Below are 21343 nucleotides of genomic sequence, written 5' to 3' on the forward strand. Positions count from 1 at the left end.
TGCTAAGGAAGTAGCCAGTCTGCAGGTTTCTTTACCTCAAATGTTGGATCTCGCGTTGGGAACACCCGAGGTAAACAATCATCCCCTAATTTTCGCGTCCAAGTGTTTCGACTGAACGGGTAGGTACAATAAACTTCAACGGCAGGTACGTCGTTTTCCGTTCGCGTTTAGGTTGGAGCAGTCAATTTGAACATCCTCCACAACTTCCTTCACATTATCCTGCATCAGATTAACTTGAAATCGACGAAGGTCGAGTACCGTGGCGACGATGCTAATCGAATTAAAGTAAGACAAGATTGATTATTAAAACACACAATTTTTCTCTGATTTTTGCACCTATTGTATATGCTATACAAAATGATTTAATATAGATTTAAATGTCGCTGTAAAAATGTACTGTATAAATTGAATTCCTTTCGTTCGACGATTTTCCTTTATGTTTCCAGACAATGGTAAGATTGATTATTAAAACGCACAATTTTTCTCAAATTTTTGCATTTAATCCTAGTTTTGTATGCAATATAAAATGATTTAATATAGATTTAAATATCACTGTAAAAATTTACTCTATAAATTGAATTCCTTTCGTTTGACGATTGTTCTTTATGTTTATAGACGATGGTAAGCTCTCTGAAACCAGGTCCGTCGCTTTACCTCCAGGAGTATAGTATCGTGAACGCCTCCAATAATGGGAAGCAACGCGTTCACAGCGCTGACGCTATAAACGTAAAAGTCGACGTAGTGACAAGCGGTAACAAACGATCCCCGTAATTTCACATGTGTGAATATTTGTATTCTACATTACGTACCACCAAAATTTTATTGCAGAGTCTGCGACGAAGGGACTCGAAAAGAAACCGGCCCCTTTGAAGGAGTCGAAATCAGCGAGTGCCCCAGTTACGCAACGTGATATAGAAAAAGGTTCTCCTCTTGAGTAAACAAAATTTGGAATAAGAAATAAATATTAAAAGAAGACTCATGGTTGATGTTAAATGAAATTGTTGGCAAATTTAATGTAGAATCAACGCAGGAAGACGTGATGAAGACGAAAGGCACACGACAACAAATTCGCCCTGATGCTGAAGGGGAACGGGAAACCGTCATCTACGTAGAACCAATCGTTGACGGAGCTGCTCCCACAGCACTAGGATTCAAACGACTCGAGGAAACCGTAAGCAGTGCTCCAATATGAATAAGAATTTAAACATTTTGTTAAGAATATTCATTTCACATCAAAATTGAAATTAATACTTATTGCTAACGTACATGTATAGGTAAACGAACTTCAGCAACGTTTTCAAGCACTGGAGGAATTACCGACGAATCCGGAGCTCATGGAACGCCTTAAAGGCAAAATCACTGATCCTTTAACGGACGTCTGGCAGATCATCAATATCACAAAAAGATTGGACGCTAGTGAGCAAGGTATTGATAAGGTACAGCTTCGTTGCTTCAGTTGTCTTTTAATTCGCCTATATAGAAGCCCTGGCAATAAGTTTTCGATCGGTGATATTAATAGTCGATTAACTAACATCGTATTTTAAAGTCATCAAATATTGGAGGGTTGATAAAGTAAATAACATTACAATAACACAAGCTTTCGTTTATTATAAAAAAGAAAAAAGAGATAAAATGTTTCTTTTTTCAGTTGACAACGATGGTACAAGATGTACTCAAGGGCGATCATGCGATAGAGATGGAGGAACCATCGTATCTCGTGGAGAGACTAGCAAATTTAGAAAATAGCCTTAATACTTTGGACCAGACCGTGAAGAATTTGCAAATAATCGCTAATGTGAGCGACGAAGAGGGAGAAGAAGCTGTCGTTGGCGGAACAACCACGGAAAAGCAGGAAACACAGCTGCCAGCGCAACGAATATCCTTGGGACAGCTTCTTGGAGGAATTGACGTGAAAGAAATGCATCAAGAAGTCCAAGCGTTGCGGCAGGATGTTTCGAAAATGCGAGGCGACTTGAAGAATCTCAAGGACAAAGTGGCTAAGGCACCAGCTGGTAAATCTATCAATCTATCTACCAGTAAATACGCTTGTTAATTGGATAAATTAGTATCGCTCATGAATTTAAAAAAATTCGTAGCAACGTCCCACGTGGAAACCACGCCGTCGCAGTCGCAGACTCCTAAGCAAGATGCTGCAGAAAATAAACAAGAGAAACGTACGGAAGAGAAGAAACAAGAGAAGCATACGGAAGAGAAGAAACAAGAGAAGCATACGGAAGAAAAGAAAGAAATGTCGGAAGCAGCGGCTAAGGAAGTCGTGCAGACCGAAGAAACAACAAAAGCTAAAGTACCAGTGGCGTCTACAAAGCCAATAGAAGAACAGACAAACGTTATTCAATTTGATGACGCGATAGATTCCGAGGTGCTGAATAACATGAACGAACGCATCTCGAAGCTAGAGAAGGATTTGATATGCTTGCGCGAAAAAGTAGACAGTGCGCCAATGGCGGGTGTCACTGGTAGTGCCGAGCTCGACGAATTGGTCGCAACGATTCACGGGGTCCAGACTGACATGGAAAAACTGAACCAAACTGCGGATCGATTGATCGATGATCGAGAAAACCGTGAAGTGCATCTCAACGTGAGTAGTTTCGACGGATGAAAGTATTGCTCTATTTATTGCAATATTTTATAGCTAAAAACTGTTCTAGTTTTGTTTTGTTGAAATATCCTGCGATTAAACGGAAATTATAGATTGAAAGGATCAAAGGATAAAATCACAGGATGAAGGATACAGAATTAAATGATTTTTCCAATTTCAGCTTTGGATTTACTGTTGCGTTTGATCACAGATCGCTTCTCAGCTTTTTTTATGTAAAGTATATGAGTCGTTTTATTTTTTATGCAAACCGGTTTTCAATCACTGTCAATATCTTTGATTGAGGACCTGTAAGTTTTTCTCTGCATCTTCGTTAAGTTTGAATTCATTAGTTGACTACTCCAAATCTACTAGAAAAATCATATTGGGTCACTACAGTTGCTTAAAAATTTAATTTTATCCAGGATCGAAATTAGGTCCTAGCATTCAACTGTTGATCCTTCGTTTTTGTTGCACAGGCATTGTTAGAACAAGTGGAGCTTCTGAAGACCATAAAAGCAGACAGAGAAGATCTCGAAGACGCACTTGCTGATAAAGCAGACGCTCAGGCGATAAATCGAAAGGTTGAAGAATCATCAATTACTATTAACGAATTATACACAAATAAAGAGAATAATTCACGATGAAATGAGCTTTCTCTTTCAGGTTTCGTACGACCAGTTTGACGCGGCTTGCGACGATCTTGCTCAAGGTTTGGAAGACGCCATTGGCAAGTTGGGAAAGCAGGAATCGATTTGGCAGCAAACGCTGGACGAAGTGCAGAAAGAGATCGAGGGAAAAGTCGATAAGATAGAAATGACACCGTTGAAAGACTTCGTCAGCAACCGATTGAAGTCTCTACAGGATAAGCTGAAGAGCGTGGCGGAAATGAGACAGGAGTCCGAAGCTGCTGGAACTAAGAAGATGCTCAGGTGAAGCTAAACTTCACAAACTGCGCAAAATATTGGACTATCGATTACAGTAAATTTTGTTTAAGAGGTACCAGCTGAAATTTGTGCCAAATTGTTCAAGCTTGAGGCTTAAGGTTCATTCTATGAAGCGTGCAGTGCCAAGACGTGGCAAGAATAACCACGTATTTCCCTTAAACAGAGGGAAATCCTTTAATCTTCGTGCCTCTTAGACAGGATTCAGTGTATTCGCTCGACACGATGACGTGACTGGACATATGTTCATCAAGCATTTATGCGAAATTCCATTAGCACTGAATTTGTGTATGTTATCAGAGATGTTCAGTGTATATCATGCGACAAGAACGTCGTCATGAGAATGGAAGATACCAATAAATTCAAATTGGAACCATTACCTTGTACCGTGAGCATGAAACCGTACCTGACCTACGAATTGGATCAAGTTAGGAAGCAACACAAGAAATTGCCTCACAGCAGAAATATGATTCAATTCGAAGCAGCCTTGCAGGAGGAGGCGAAGAAGCAAAAGAGCGCGAGAACTGAGACACTTGTAAAGACTCCGCGGTACGTGAACAGAGAAAGTCTAATATTTACGTCAATATATTTAATTAGTAGTGAATATAAATTTACTCATAAATGGTGAAAAAGATATGAAATATTAACTCGAGGGATGCTATTATTTTTATTTGTGAAATATATTCAGCATAAATTTTAAATATTACCACAACTCGTGAATGCATAAAATCCATTCATGAATAAAGAAAAGGCAATAAATTTTGCAATTTACATCGAGAGTTGTATATTTCGGGATAAGTGATTTTAATGCAAACAAGGGTTCGATTTTCAGAGACCATTTGTGCAATCGATACTGCGGTGGAAGTCACACGGTGACGACTCCTCATCAAAGAGTTACCCGAGTCGGCCATTTTATCACGCAATGGGGACCGGAAATAGTGCAGCTGACCGAAGGAGTGGTGAAAGGAACGGATGGAAAGATGTACAGAAGTCGACCAATGCCGGGCAAATTCGATGTCTGCGGGCCTGCGTATTGCGAAGACCATGGCGAAGAAGCCAAACCCTCGGTTATTGTTCTATTCTCAAAACATGTTACAATTTCAAAAATATAAATTATTATTTCAGGAACGACAACCACCGGCTTCCCCACAACCACGTAAGAGTGTCGAGAGACAACCCTCAATTAGTTCAAGTAAATATTACCTTGTGGACAAACTCCTCGGTGTGCAATCTTATTCCTAATTTAAACTAAAAACATTTTAACGTTGTAATCATCGTTATTCCAGGAAAAAGAAGCTCAAAGAAACTGTTGAAAGAGATAAATAAAGAACAACAGGCAGTAGTGGAAGCAGTAAATAAACAATTTAAGTGTGTACAGCATAAACAAATACTAATTGTGATTTTTTAATTATTATTTCCAGCACATAGAAACGCCTGCTGCGGAAGAAACAGAGGCACCCGATCCGTTACCACACGATCGAAGCTTTCACATGGATCAAATCATTCATTACGAGGAAGAAGAGGAAATGGGCGGTTAATCAAAATTGTCATTGTCTATTACAAGTTTTCTGGAAATATTTTTTGTAGAAATGGTATCAAAGATTGACATATGGACAATTTTATAAGAACGTACACGATGTAATATATAGAAAGTAAATTTTATAATCATTATTTATGATCTGGATAGGCTTTTGTTTAGGATGAATATTTAGGATGGTTCGAGAGAGGGAATTTTATCGGACAAACTGAAAATGTTTAGAGTATTCGAAAGAACGTTTCTTAGCGCATGTGTCGCAATTGTTGTATTTAAAAATATCTTTTAGAAGATATTCGGAGATGATCGAAGAAAAGATACGATGAAAGATTGTGCAAAACTTTTTAAACGAACTGAAAATATTTTAATAATGAAAATTTAGGCTCTTCGAAAGAACGTTTCCTAGTGCATATGTCGCAATTTTTGTACTTAAAAATATCTTTTTCTTTTCGTCCCGTCGTAGATAGATTTCCCCTCTTGAGAATAAAGGGTCGAAGAAACGATACGAGCAAGGATGGTCCAAAACCTACGAACAACGTTCTTGTTTTATTAAATGTTTTATTATTAAGAGGGAGTTTCGGAGTACACAAGACTATCTAGTGAAGTCGATTTGGAACATCGGTGGTCTGTCATGCTAAAACAAAAATACTGGATCGCACCACATATCGCGACCGCACTAGATCGCTCTTCGTTATTGCACATCACACCGTTCGAAATCCGTTTTACATAAAGCGTTCTTTTTTTTTTTTTTGCACGCAACGCTCTCGATTGTTTATGTATATCGGGATACATGCTCGTTTACTCGATTCCTTCCGATCTCACAGTTATACCTTCTATATAAATGACTATGCGCTAGTATTCTGGTAATAATATATATTCATGTATACGTGGTACTGTGTATACGTCGGAGCTAAATGCTACGTCATATAAATTTCAAGGTACAGGAAGTATCTACAAGTCAGTGTCTACCACATAATTTACGACTGCCTCGTTTCGTTTATCCTTTGGTAAATGGCGGTTAATTCTACGTTCGCTAATACCTACAGAAGATTATCATGAATTTACTTCGCTATGATCTTACGGGTTAAATCAACGGTATACACGGGAACCATGACGTAAGATCATTGGCTTTTTTAACGACACAATGCAATAAATAGAATGTCAAATAAATATATATATATATATATGTATTTATATATATAGATTATACTTTTCGTAATCATTCGTTAGGAGGGGGACAATATAATGTCTTAAACGTTAACATGGATATGCATTATCGATTACAGTTAATAATACTGGCAGCTTAAAGTACAACGTGTGTGTGTGTGTGTGTGTAATTTATGTGTAATTTATGTGTGTACGAGTGTGTGTGTATTACGCTCCAACCTAACTGAAAGAGAACGGTAGAAAGTGCCGAATGCAACGTTGAAAATCAGTCGAAAACGATCTAATAAACCAAATAACGACCAGTGGCGTGACCATTAGCAGCTAGAAGAAGTTAATCTTCCCTTCAAAATTTGTATAGTATGAGAAATAAATCAAAGGCAAACTTCAATTTGAAAGAAAAATAGCCAATAAAACTAGCAAAGTAATATTTCTTAGATTAAACGTTCGTATACATTATTTCTAGCGAAGCTATTAAGGGCCTTTCTAACATTTACTATTTATAATAAAGTATATACTTCTAAAAAGAAAGTGTAGAAGGAACGCTCGAAAAATCACTGCTATTATGTTTGTTCTTCTTCTGCTGCAAAGTCGTGCGTTTAGTTACGCCACTGGTAACGACTAGCGTCGCAATTATATCGAATAGTACGGATCTATTGACAGACTAACGTCGATCAAAATTATTCCAGACGCTACTTTGATCTCGCGGCACTCGCTACGCGTTCTAAGGTTCACCTAATCGATGTCGCAAGTAAAATCTTTGGTTACGCGTCGCCAGCGCAGGGCTGACGACTAACAAAATTTCCCTCACAACCGTCGCGAATCGAAATTCTTACCTCGAAATAATTATTGTTACGCCACGGACGTCTCTCGTTGCTGGCTACCCAATGTTAAATAATAGCGACTTAATAATTATCGTTACCGTTCTTACTATATACTATTATTATTGTTATTATTAATATTATTATTATTATTATTATTATTATTATTATTATTATCGTTACCATAATCGTACGTACGAGAATATTGCACACAGCGACCAACAGACACGGATAAAGGGAACTAAGTAACAGATCACAGGTAAACCTAGGCTATCTCTGTAACAAATTGATATCACATGAAAAAATATGTATCGGTTGCCATCTCTCGCAAAAATCTCCCAAAAATAAGAGACTGTCGGACGGATGACTCGGGTGACGAGCCATCGATGATTTGGATTGGCTGACCTAGATCGTTCCTCCTTCGTACTTGTCATCTCACCGGTCAGCCCTGGACGAAAAGACACATTTTTCATTCGTGTCCACTCTCCCCTATCTTTCATCTCCTGCTCGTAGTACAGAGATGGGCAAAAATCTCGTCCAGATGAAACATCTCGAATAACGAATAAAAAATAACACAGAATGCAATCCGATTATACAATCAAATTATGCTTCACGCTTTCATTTCTTTCGTTTCTTATAAAACAATCTTCCTCTTTTCTTTCAACCTCCTTCATTTTTCCCGTGTTCGTTCAATTCTGTAGATAGAAGTTACGCGAAAATTGAACAAAGTTATTACTTAAACTATATCTCAATTATCCGAATAATTGTTTAACCGAACAAACAGAACATTCGACGTGCCCATCTCAGTCTCGGTAGCAACGCGAAGTAACCCGTCGATCAATTTGCTGGTCCGAGCCTAATCGCTTATCAACGACGACAAACAACTTAAACCCTGACTAAATGATTACGATTAGCGGTAAAGTTTGGCATAGTAACCGCGGCTGGGTGCCGCGGCCACTTCGTTCAACGTCTTCGCTCGTTCTTTCCTCGCACGAACGAAAACACGACTTACATACGCTCTTCTTTGGCTTCCAGCTCCGTTAGTAGCCGGCCAGGTTTGGCCAGCTACGTGTGTATCTAAACCTAAGTACGTATTACCTCGCACCTTGTCGGATTACCAGCTTGTACGACAACGACTCTGATCCCATCGATAGTTTCTTACACGGAACTCGCGGCCTCGACAGGCCACAAGCACAAGGAACAACCATTTTGTAAAGCTCTTGGAGTGCTTCGAAAGACGATTCCAAAAGGATTCGGCTCTCGACCACCCGAAACCCTTAAATTCGTCAACCTCTCGCGTTAAAGCGTCTTAGAATCTATCCTTACAAGTTCCTCTTTCAGAGAGTTCCTTTCTCCTCTTTCTTCATACCTTTCCTTTTCTGCTGGCACATCGTTTTCCCGTCTTCTTTCTCAGGGTCGGATTAAGGCGCGAGCTTTACGGGCTACAGCTTAGAGAGTTCTGAATCATATGTACGAGTACTCCATCTATTTAAAAGGGATTTAATTGATCGATGTAATTGATTGTATTTGTACCTGATTTGTATTGACCATAGTAAACATATTGAAGTAAAAAAAGAAAATGTTATACTGTACACATGTGCAAAATGGAGTATTCAACAGGGCACGCCTAAATATCACTGCCATTTAACGTTTTACGGAAAACAAAATCATGCTATTTTAAGGAACACAATTAGTAACAAAAGAAAATTTTCCTCCAAGTTATTTTTTGTGAGCTCCACGAGAAGAATCTTGATTGTAAAATCTCTCAAAAGAAGGAATTGTTTTCATCGTTACATGTTCTCCATAAAATTACGTAACTTTGTTCTGTGGAGTTATTTGATACGGTCATGGTTCACGAAGATATTGAGAAGTTTCCATTGGAATGCCCCATTCTGTGCAGACTCGGAGTGTCTGTAGCCCAAGGGTTCAACGATATCTTAATCCGGCGCTGCTCGCAATTCTACCTTTCGCAAAGGCCATTTCTATCGTCCGAGTGCAAGAGGAATGATATCCTGAATCCACTATGCGAAAATAAAGTACACGCCTCTGGCAGAAAGGTTTACGCAATAGTTACTTTAGGGAAGACGAGACGGATCCATAAACTCATCGTCAAATCCCTGAACGTTCGTCAAAGCATCGTATTCATAACTGAATACTTCGGATCAGAGATGAGCAAAATTTTGTTCGAATAAAAGCGATTTACTCGCCGCGTTCGATTGGACGATTACATTTTCGTTTGTGCATTTCGAAGTGTTCCATTTCATAAGTCGAATATCGATTCTTCTTCGAAGAGTAACGGATAAACGGTTGTTTAACTTTTATTCGTTATCCGAAATCGTTGTTCGGATAAGAATTTTACTCATCTCTGGTTTAGACCAATGCAATCGCTCCCTGCCTGGCTAATAAAGCTCTACTCGACGAACAGTCGTCGACTGTTAAGGGATCGCGTGAACGAACATGATTATTCTCGAGATCGCTCGCTAAGCCTACAAAGAAACTTTTCACTGATTTGTACTGTATTACTTCCGCGAATAGTTCCGATTCCTGACTTGTTTTTCCGCGCTCGCGCAGTTTCTCTCTCCTCGGAAGCTCGGAAAGTTCATCGTAAACAGTCTCGTGAAACGTGAGACAAAAATGGAAATATTACGAAAGTATCGTGTCCGACAGAAAGTCCTGTCGTTTTGTCTTTTGAACTATAAATTTCAAGCTTCAGTCTACGTTTCCAGATATCTTAGGATACCAAGTGTCACGTATCAACATTTTATCCACCGGGTATAAGAATGTACATTGAATGTTCATTGGTTTATATATAGTTTATATGAGTAATAATAACATCGTTCAAGTAATTTAAAAATTCTGCTCCTTTTGTCTCTGTACGAATATTTATTACATTGAGTGTATTTTGTCATTTGTTTCCTTCGATGGCTTTCCTTGATTTCCTTTTCTATTTCTTATTGTAGAGGATTAATGTATTCTCTATATATTTCATTTGAGTTTTTACATAGCATCATATTATAACAGTTATTCTGTACAATGTTGTGTACATTTCTAAAGATGTCCATTAGAAATTGATAGAAACATAGATAATATATTACTCTGCAAATTGATGCCAGTTTTGTTTAGCGTTTGGATCGATGATTGTCCTATACAGCCAACGAACATCTAATGTACAATTTCATACTATATATCGTAACCAAAAACAAAGTAACATGAAATCAATACACTGATTTTAATAATCGAGTTTTTGAAAACTTATAAGCGATTACTTTATCGATTATTACACTGTCGTGCACTCGAACATTTATAATTAATTCCTTACAAATGAAAACATAAAACACATTATTAATTCTATAGAAAGAGTTCAAGAATTTAGCCAAAGGATAGTCCTCAAAATTTGCCATAAACAAAGTTAAAGTTAGGTAGGATAAAGAACAATTGGCATCAAAGTTTTTAAAAACCGTACAACTCATTTCCAATTTTCATTCGAATTAACGATTACTACGACTCTTACTGCTTCGTTATTCTCTGTTTGAAAACGCAGTAACTTTCTGTGGAACTAGATATAACGTCGGTCGAATGCACGGTACCCGTACATTTTCTATTCCGCGGGTTATTGTTTCCTATGCACAATATTTTCCTCTCGCTCTCCTTCTTGGCGAACATCTACCGAAAATGTTCGACGGCAAGCCTCGAGCCTCGGTGTTTTCGGAATAAACTGGATATCAAAAAGTAGGAGCGCCTTAAACGGCGCTGCGATAGATGCGCTACAAAAGCTGAGCTATGACCGGATGCAGAAGACACATGTGCTCGGCACCGCGTATCGGCAGACGGTTCACGCTGAAGTGGCGAACCATTTCTGGGATACTCTCGAACGGTTTGCTGAACTGGCCCAAAATGTACGCGTTCAGGTCCTCGTTCTTCTGGATCCGCATGTGCATGAAGCCCCGAGCACTTCTGGAAATTCGTAAGAAAGATTTCTTTAGTGCAATGGATTTAGAGTCGAACCTTTGTCCAGCAAACTTATTATGCAAAATAAAATTACGTGAGCGCAATTTAAAATAGAAAAATTCTGCAATCTTTTTCCATCAAATGGCACAAAAGAGATCATCCAAATAATCTTGACCCTCTGCATAGTATTTATTCATCAAATTTTATTGTTAATTTAAGAAGAAGTTTCATTCCGTCGAAAGCTCTTTTATATCGGCATTATTGTTTCGTTTCCATTTCTTTTATATTGTACTATGAAAGGAAGACAGCTTTGAACTTTTTGTCAATATTTCGCAGTGTACACTGAAGTATACAGTAAAGTATAACTCATTGCCAGAAAAGAGCTGTAACATTTTTCAACTGCTTCAAATTCTAAGGAATAGGATATCCTGATTTCGTATTCATCGTCAAAAGACATTTTTCAGACAGTTTCGTCGAAAAAAGATATGGCGGATTGCCAAGCGAAAAGTATCAAGGTTGTGTATATACGAATAACTTACTTCAGCGACAAAGAATAATCTTGTTTGGTCGATTCGCTGTTCCTCACCAAATAACTTCCTTCCCTGAGAAGTCGGAGGACAGCTTCTGCCTCGATTCTTGTGATGGATCCGTGATACCACCTGTAGGTCAAACGAAGAAAGTTCAATTTAGTTTTAACGACAGGATAACGATAAAAAAGAAACATGAAAATTTTTCTTTAGGTAATAAAAAACATCTGATGAATGCCAGGATAAGCAAAAAGGGGAAGTTTGAGACGACTGTATGAAATGGAAGATGAATCTTAATTGTACAATGAAAGATAGAATAAGAATGAAATATTAAGGTATCACTGAATTATTGCGAGTACATTTACGTTTAACTCGAAATGAAATTAATTTTTCAATGGTTTGTAGCATTTAAAAAAATATGTCAGGGAATTTTGAAACAAGAGGAATGTATCCAATGGAAGAAGAATCTTAATTGTACAATGAAAGATAGAATAAGAATGAAATATTAAGGTATCACTGAATTATTGTGAGTACATTTACGTTTAACTTGAAACGAAATTAATTTTTGAATGGTTTGTAGCATCTAAAAAAATATGTCGATCAAGTTCAGATATTTGACAACTTAGATACTATTGTAATTAGCAACCCAATACTGGAAGTGATAATAATAAAAAAAAAAATCCTGTCGCCGCGTATAGTTCCAGAGCAGACGACAGAATGTTTCGCAAGCTATTAAAATCGAAGGACGTACCCTTGTCTCTCGAGAGGAAGGTCCACGTCAACGAGATCGGCGGATCCGCGGGCTGTGTTAATCTCCAGTGGCAATCCAAGGCTCAGACCTCCAGGTTTTTTCGGTGCCAGCTGACCGGGGTTTCCGATGCTGTTCGTCCCGTTACCAGCGTCCAGATTCAGTGTCATCTTCGGACGCGCCAGACCGCCGCCTGAAATGAGTCATGCGACAGTTAGACGCCGCGAAATTCCCCTGGGGTAAACATCGATTATACGTATACACGTAGACGCCAGGAGGAACGTCCCGACGCAGACTTTATGGCGTAATTGGAACAAATCGGAACTCGGCCCCGCTAAGATTCACGGCGACAGGAAGTGAATTTCTGCCGATACGTCACCGCGCTTTTTATTTGCGCGAGATATGGGCAACCGTTGCTGGAAATTAAACGTTCAAGGAGACTTGGCAGACGATTTGCTGTGAAATTAGTCTTCTTTGGAAATTAATTTCGAGGAAATGAATGTTAAGATCGAGATTTTGCTTGTGTACAATGTTTGTATGTATTTTAAACACTCTAGACAAATTTTGGTTAGTTTTCTACGTATCTGTTAAACACGGCGTCCTGTAAGAGTTACAGCTGAACCGACGTAATACTATTTACGTCTTTCCCTAGATTAATGCTGTCAGACGTTTGACGAAGCACCGGGGACGTATTTTGTAAGCTAACGTAGGGGTTCTCTGACATAGTACTGCATCATTTTATGAGCTTACTTTGGCTGAAAGATGCGAAGATGGAGGAGAGATGAAACTAGCTTAGGCTAAGTACATTCTCTGTTTGGTCGAGGAATATACGTACAGACTGTTCTTGAAATAATCAATTAAACGTTAAATCGGTGTACTAATAACTAGACTGCGGATATTTAAGCACATTTTCACAGACATAGGAAAAGAATTGAAACTTAAGTCTAAGTATGTTTTATCTTCTAAACGATGCAGGACTTATATTATTCTTGATATTTTACATATTTTTGCTACTGTGCACATTATTATTGATTTTTACATATTTCCATTCATCCGCAGTCTACTAATAACATTATGTATGCCAAACGAATGTCCATAAATGTTTTCTTTCCTAATTACATAATCTTCTATAGGTTGCGAGTAAAAAAGAGTATTTGAGATGACTTTATCGAACATGTTTTATAATTACTACTTTTTTTAACTAATGCTTCCATTCTTAACATTGCTTAATATTTATTACAGTATGAAGCGACATCAAAGAATAGTTATTTACATGCATGCAGCCTGTCAGCATTTGTAACTTGCCAAAGAAGAATTAAAAAAAAAAATATATACATGTCGAATTGAGTAACCTTCTCCTTTTCGAAGTCGGTTAAAAATAGAAAATGCTTATTGAAACTGGGTAAATCGATAAGGTACTCGTTAAAATTTAATCCAACAGGGAATTTTGTTTATCGATGTACAACCCTCGACGCAAAGACGATCCGACTATCCGATCTCGGGCTAATTGTGTCAGCAATAATCGTGATCTCAAAGCAAGAACTCGCTAATGCCCGACGAAGAATATTTCCTTCATCGAGAAACAATCGACCGTGACTTTGAACGTGGCTTTGTCAAGGTATGATAATGGAACGTCTCGTACTCGTCAATGGATAGGTCTGAGTGCTTTCACTTAGCAGAAACAATACAATCGAAATTCCTTCCACGGATTTTTTTCCCTGTCCCCGTACCCCGCGGCCCAACAGGAAGTTCTATCGACTCCTGGAAGTTTTCACCCTGCCGCCACTTAAGATTCGTGCGGAAATTACGAGCATTGTCTCCTCGTACACAATGTGGCTCTAGGAACAAGAGACAACAAGCTACGCCTATCTTGCTCGTTACGAGCGAATGAAAGAGGAATCCCGGCTCGAGTCGCGCAGTATTGCGCTTATTAAAGATGACATTACTCTCCAGAAGAGGGAGGGAGGGAGAGAGAGAGGGAGAGAGAGAGAGAGAGAGAGAGAGAGAGAGAGAGAAAGTAATGACTTTTGTAAAATTATACGTCCAAAATGGATCAGAATTCGAGCCAGTGAGACATAAATAACTTGGTAAAGGAAAAATAAAATATAATTGATATGCTAGCTGCAAATTATTTTAGCAAAAGAAAATATTTGTAATGCAAATATATAGGTATTATTAAATTTTAACACGTGTAGATTTAAAAGAAAATTGAACCAACTTGATCAAATGATAATTGTTTCTACTACATGTACCTACCACATGTGTTAAACATATTATTTTTACAAAGACTATTTTACAAATTAGAACGTTGAATTTTAAATTCCTTACGTGAAACAGTAAACGATAATCGTCCATCGTAGTGAACTAATTCAATATCGTCTATGGCGATGGTGAATCTTATTTTCCGTGTAACAGGAACTTTCTTCCCAGCTCTCGTGTATTAAAAATTTAGAAATTTCGCTAAGTAAATACTTCAAGGTTCCCATCAAGCGCGAGTTTCGATATTATTACGCCCCCGTGGAAGTTGGGAGACGATAATCGTCGGAAGGGTCTGCCGTTGAAGGAAGTGCCTCTGCGGCCGCGAAGGTAATTTCATTTGTTGGGCGCAATCTCTTAGCGGCCGACTTTTGGAAGGTCGCATGATCCAGGTACGACGAAATTGCTCTGACAGGTGTAACACTGCGTTAGCTTTCTTCGAGGCTAACACGTTCAGAGCGCCCCGCGTGGCCGCTGGAAAGGATGGTATCCACTTTATACATTATGTATGAGCATGTACTTCGGGGCTTAAGATCATTTAGTTTCTTCAAGCCTGACGCAATGAATGTTTCGGGAGAAACGCTCGTTTTTATAGAATCCTTCTAGCGGCACTTGACGACCCTTTCAGACGTAAATATAAAACTTCACTGGAGACGAATACTGTAATGTATTATAGAACAATATGAGATCGAAATTCGTTAAAATAATGAATTATAATAATGTTATATCGCAAGTGGATGTGATTATTTAAATTTCATGAGATCAAAAATCATACTAACGAGAAATATATATTATACATATAATAAATTTAAATATGATTCATACAATCCATTATAAAATATTGAAAATACAATTCATACAACTAACTCTAGAATAAATGTTTAAATATCGTTAATAGAATTTATTAAAAAATAAATTAAAAAATATATTTTCTGAAGAAGTTATTTATGTCTCATTGGTATCAAGGAAATTGTATACCTTTGTGTAACATACATAATAATAAGGAACGCTTTAAAGCATTAATTGCCAACCTGTTTGCTCCAAGTTACAGAAAATTTGTAGCCTCGACAACCAAGAGCAACAAACTTCGGTTGAATAATTCATCTCGCTGGTTGGCGAACGATCGCCAGGGATACTCCCTGCAGGAACATGGACGATATAAAGAAAAGAAAGAAACTCTCGAAAGACCGTATCCACGCTCTCTTCCGGTTCATCTGACACGGCATGCGTTTCAAGCATAGTTAAACATTAACGGCGAGCAGGCAACCACCCACTACTCTCCGAGATTGGCCGGTATCTGTATTATTAAATTTAATCCGGCTATCCGACTGGCTCGATTTATCTGTCCGAATTTCTCGTTCGCCCTCTTCGTGGCCAAGAAAGTTTCCTTCCCCACCCACCCCCTCATACACTGACGTTGTTACGGAGTAAAACGGATACAGTGAAACTCCGTTTCCGTTTCACTAACTAAAACACTTCGTTTAGGCGCATTACGAGATCTGAACGATATTAGCATTGGTCCAGATGAATTATTCTCCCTGTATTCGTAATTTAATCTCGCAGTATTCGATACGAAAGCGTGTGAATCTATTTTTCTTTTTTTTTGCAAAAAGAGCGTTTCTGCAAGCAGTGTTTAAAAATTAAAAATTGAATTTTTTTTAATCAAGGTTCATTGTTAACGAGGGAATATTTTTTCGTGAATGCATCCATCCTTCTACTTCAAATTCCATATGAACAATATAAATTGTTCGTATTGTCACACATTTAAAATTTGATTCCCATGAAAGTTGAAAAGTATGTAGATGAGAATTGTACAGTGATTTGAAAATAAGTGGTATGGAAATAAACTTATATTATTTCAATGATATGCAATGAAGAAAAGAAATAAAGCTAAATTATAAAAAAATATATTTCACCATATCAGTTAATCTAGAAGAATTTACAATGACGCGTAAGTAAGATCGTGAGTAAGACGATTTGGCAGGACACTGCTACCGGAAATAAAACACCTGGCAACGCAAGTATCGATACAACGTTCGACACAAAGGGACATTTCCACATTCGAGGAATTCCCATCCTGTCGTCTCCGAGAAGAACTTCCATACGGCGGTAACGTCGTCTGGGATGGCGACGGGAAAGAGACAAGATAGTCCAGCCACAGAAACTTAGGCAAACCCCACCAGGGAAGTCTCAGGGGAAATTCCTCGTCACGCAACAGCTACCGGAAATCTTCCTGGTTCTCGATGGAGATGCTCTACAGAGTTTTTCAAAATAACACCGATAAATTGATAGGGTGGAAGAAGACGTCAAGGGGATTATTTTTGGTAAATAAACTCTGGGCCAGGAAACCCTTGTCGTAGTACTACGTAGTGTTTAGTTTGACTGCTGGTGCACTCGCTAACGTCAATATCTTCGAAGAATTTCGCACAATGGGAGCTTGCTAGTGCAAATACACGAAGACCAAGTGTCCTCAGGCTATAAGGCGAGGTGTCACCTTGTTTAGGAATGCATTTAGCAACAAAAAATAATTAAAAAATTGTTACTATAGAAAATTCTATTACTTCAGAAATGTTGATATCCATTCTGGTGTCCAACAAGAGTCTCACCTATGTATATCTTCGAAGAATTTTGCATAATAGAAGCTTGCTAGCGTAAATACACGAAGACCAAGTGTCCTCGGGCTATAAGGCGAGGTGTCACCTTGTTTAGGAATGCATTTAGCAACAAACAATAATTAAAAAATTATTCCTATAGAAAATTCCATTACTTCAGAAATATCCATTCTTTATATCCATTCTGGTGTCCCACAAGAGTCTCATCTATGTATATCTTCGAAAAATTTTGCATAATGGAAGGTTGCTAGTATACATATAATGCGAGCTTTCACCTTGATTAGCAATGCATTTAACATAAAAAAATAATTACAAAATTATTCCTATAGAACATTCCATTACTTCAAAAATGTTGATATCCATTTTCCCACAAGAATCTCACCTAAGTCTCCTACACTTTTCAATCTATGTTAAATAATAAATAATTCTCCTATGTTAAATAATAAAATCAGGTAAATGTTTCTTTTGCAGTGCGCATTATTACAAAGTGTAAGGAAAATGATATTAGAATTCGAGTCCGGTTAACTTCTCGATGGCGTTTTGAAACGGTCTGTATGTCGCGTCAGGATTGAACCAGAAAGGACTTTTAATTCCCCGTGAAAATCAGGACGTGCGGTCGATGTGCGAAGGAGTCCTGGCGGGCGCGAAGTCAAACAGCCCGCGTCGACGATTCGTATTTATTGCGGCAACGAGAAATCGAGGGTGAGGACTCGCCCAGGAGATTTACGACGATGAAGAATTTACTGCGGCGGGGACGTGGCGCGTCACACTCGCATTTGGAAAGGATCGCCCAGCGATTCCATCGAGTCTCAGTGTGCCATTAAAGCGGAAACATGTCTGAGCGCGACGTCAGTGAAACCGTCGAGTACCGCAGGAGGGAGACGGATTCTTTCCTCGTCGAATCGTAAAATTTCTACGGTATCATCAGTCCCGATGCTTAAACGATTCCGTTGCTATGTAGGTAACAGAAGAAAATACGAAAGGAAGAATTCCTTCGGGATGCTAAAAGCAACTCGTTCCTGCGATCAACGACGTATTTGGTTCAATGGAGAGTTCCTGCGTTTTCTGTGATATCAAAGCAGTATAATTAAGAAGAGGAAGTTGGTTTAGGACTACGTTTACTTAGTGATTTGGATGAATTTGTTTAGCAATGAAGAAATATACGTTCTATCCCACCACCTGATATAGATTTCCTGACCATCCTTTGAGTATAGATATTAATATTTGCTTATGTGATTTACGCTTCGTAAATAAATATTTTCTGACAATCCTCCAAAAATATAATTTAATGAAACTTTGAGAACATTTTACATATATATTCGAGTAAATTTTGTAATTTTTTGGAAGTATTTCCTCGGAAAATATGGAAGATATCAACTGCCACCCATCGGAGGTCACTATTGATTTAATGATTGAATTTCTCGTCTTATTATAACAGTTGATTCATTGATAAAATCAAGAACTCACGCGAGGTACAACAAACAAGGAACATTTAGCGATTTCACCAGTGGACAAACATTTCGCAGCGAGTCCTTTATGCGAAGTTCGAGCTGCCGGGAGCTGCTTAATGACCAAAGCAAATACTAGTATCCTACATTCTGTTAGCAGAGAACTTACCACTCCAGCCAAGGTATGGGGCGCCTGTTGTACGAACACTCGAGCATCGTCCTGAGATTACGCAAAGTAGAGTACTGGTTTAGAGATAGCACGCTTTAAATCCTCGCGTTAAACTTCTACCGAAATAAAACACTTGCTTATCCGTAGAATCTCCGGATTTAATAAAAATGAAGAACTTACAACTTTGCGGAAAGTTATTCACTGAAAACTGCTGCTTAATCCTCGGATGATCTTGCGGAGTCCATCGAGAATTCCAACCTCATTGTTGCGGTAACAACTCGTTTACTTAATTGAATGAACACTTTCCATCAGGTAATTTTCTCATTTAAGACAATTATTTTAAATTATTATACATTATAATAATATCGAGCTTATAATTTAAAATATGGTTTAAAATCGAAGTACAAAAATTGTTCCTCCACAATCCAACAATCCGTGATGGAATACAAAATAGAATTCACTATTTATCACACGAATTTTTGCAATAAACATTTACGAATCGTCAGATTGAACGAAAATCTATATTTCAATCTGTCGACAGATTCTACGGTAATCCCGAGGCTGCTGTCGAGAACTAATAAATAACAGGCAAATCCCTCGGATGTTTCGAGTCACGGTGAGATCGCAACTTTGCCCATCATCTTCGCGCCTCTTTACAATTCCAAATCTTTTCAATGCGAGCCGCGGAGCTGCGTTCTCCCTCGCGGAAAAGCCTCGCGATGTGTCGAAATGTCCGAACAACAGATGCGGGATAGACCTTAAGATCTTCGCCAACAGATGTTGCAGTTACACAACCCCGTCCTTTCTACCCTTGGCTCCCCCAGTCGGGAACAGCCAGCTCTTATCGGCACGGTAACAAACACTTCGAACCTGCTTGGAATGCTTGATACGGCTCGATCCTCATGAAATATGAACTACGATAGCCACATACGTCGCTCTCATCGACGGTTGTGCAATTTGCTCGAGGATCATGGCCTCTGCCATGTGTGGATATCGATGCGCATAGTCAACACTCCTTATTTCCTAAATAGCATCTTTACCTTTTATTATATAAATGAATTTTTACGGTATTTCTAATTAGTATCGGTATTTTCTTGAAATATGAACTGCAATAGGCACATACAGTTTAATAAATATTCGTACTCTGTGTTTATTGAAAGAATTTGTCTAAATTTAATTATAGAATATGTCTAAATTATATATAATATGTTATGCATAATTTGGATTAATTATATACGTAGATGTATCCATGGACAAACTTTAAACTTGTACATATGGAATGAAAAATTTATTTGGAAACGTTAAACCTATAATTTCATTTAATTATAGACATATTCCATATATTTATATATATGTCCAAATTAAATTATAGGTTTTAGGTTTCCAAATAAATTTTTCATCACGTATATACAAGTATAATGTTTATCCATGTAAAACATTTATTTGAAAGCATCAAACCTATTATTTAATTTAGACAAACTTCTTTGTTAGACGTAGAGGGTACGAATATTTATGAGTCCGACTGTATACACATTACTCTCGTCGGAGGAATAATTACTTTTCGAATGAGGAAACAAAAGTCACGCAATAGAGAATCAAGAGCTTGCCCTAAATACAAAAAAGATGTTATTCGACTGGAAGAACAGTCTGTTATCAAAATAAGCTGACATTTAATTTCTGTAAGTGCTGTTATTCGCTTTAATCTCAAGAGGAATACGGTAAAATGTATCTTCGCTCTAAACGACGTTCTATTGTCAGCAGTTTACTCGAGATCTGGGTATCTAATTTTCAGCTAACCTATTCCCTGATGAACGTAATCACAATATTGTGAAGCGAGGATTTAGAGCACTTGGCATTATTAATAGAGCTGCCTGGTATTTTAAGAATGCATACATGTTACGAATGCTGTATTGCTGTTCGATGTGACCTCATTTACTAATCTCCACTCCGGTTTTCTTACTTTAATAACTACTTATTATATATAATTTATTTTCAAATTATTTAAATTATATGATCTCGCTAAAAATCTAAAAGTAGACATTAATCTACCATCTTTGTTTGCTTCACAACTTTTGTATCATGGTTATATCGAAGAAAACAAAATGTAATGTTGTATAAAATATTGTTGCTTAGACCACCCTGGTTCTCAAGGCCTCAATTAGCTACTTACAATACATTTTAGATTTCTTTTCCTTCTCAAATGCCGATTCAAACGATTCATCGTCATCACCAGTCACAAAATCCCCGTTCCATACAGATCTCATCCCGAACCACCAATTCAGACGAATTGCCTGTCCCGAACGTTGAATGTCCAGACGTTCGAAGCAAAGGTCTGCCAGATAGCCCTAACGTCCCTTTCCCAGCTCCGCCCGTTTACTCGAAAAGTTATCAAAATGCTCTTCTCTAAACGGGTGTATGATATATCGTTTCAGGTCAGAAGTTCACCGATAAACCGAACCTTTCAGCATTTCCCGCGAAGCGACTGCATCAATCCTCTTTACCAACTTTTTCACGCTAGCGACGAGCGAAATATTTCCAGCGGAGGCTCAAGTGGTCCAAACGCCGATCTTCTGACA

General features: G+C 38.1%; 2 protein-coding genes across 2 annotated transcripts in view; one reads left to right on the forward strand and one right to left on the reverse strand.

The window, feature by feature from the left end:
* Nucleotides 1-618: 618 nt before the first annotated feature.
* LOC128885581 (glutamine-rich protein 2-like) lies at nucleotides 619-5078 on the forward strand. Its single transcript, XM_054139679.1, has 12 exons — nucleotides 619-751; nucleotides 1020-1171; nucleotides 1275-1436; nucleotides 1649-2012; nucleotides 2196-2599; nucleotides 3076-3180; nucleotides 3263-3528; nucleotides 3841-4089; nucleotides 4373-4607; nucleotides 4666-4732; nucleotides 4827-4891; nucleotides 4962-5078. Exons 1-12 carry the CDS (start codon nucleotides 619-621, stop codon nucleotides 5076-5078), a joined length of 2319 nt encoding a protein of 772 aa, XP_053995654.1.
* A 730-nt stretch (nucleotides 5079-5808) lies between these two features.
* Nucleotides 5809-21343, reverse strand: part of LOC128885779 (uncharacterized) — a 253435-nt gene continuing 237900 nt past the window's right edge. Inside the window, exons 7-9 of the mRNA XM_054140055.1 lie at nucleotides 12286-12475; nucleotides 11547-11666; nucleotides 5809-11013 (exon numbers count right to left, since the gene is read on the reverse strand). Of these exons, the coding sequence (XP_053996030.1) occupies nucleotides 10824-11013; nucleotides 11547-11666; nucleotides 12286-12475 (500 nt within the window). The 3' untranslated portion in view covers nucleotides 5809-10823. The remainder of the gene's footprint in view (nucleotides 11014-11546; nucleotides 11667-12285; nucleotides 12476-21343) is intronic.

The sequence above is a fragment of the Hylaeus anthracinus genome, unplaced genomic scaffold (assembly GCF_026225885.1).
Source record: "Hylaeus anthracinus isolate JK02 unplaced genomic scaffold, UHH_iyHylAnth1.0_haploid 11981, whole genome shotgun sequence".
Classification (NCBI taxonomy): Eukaryota; Metazoa; Arthropoda; class Insecta; order Hymenoptera; family Colletidae; genus Hylaeus; species Hylaeus anthracinus.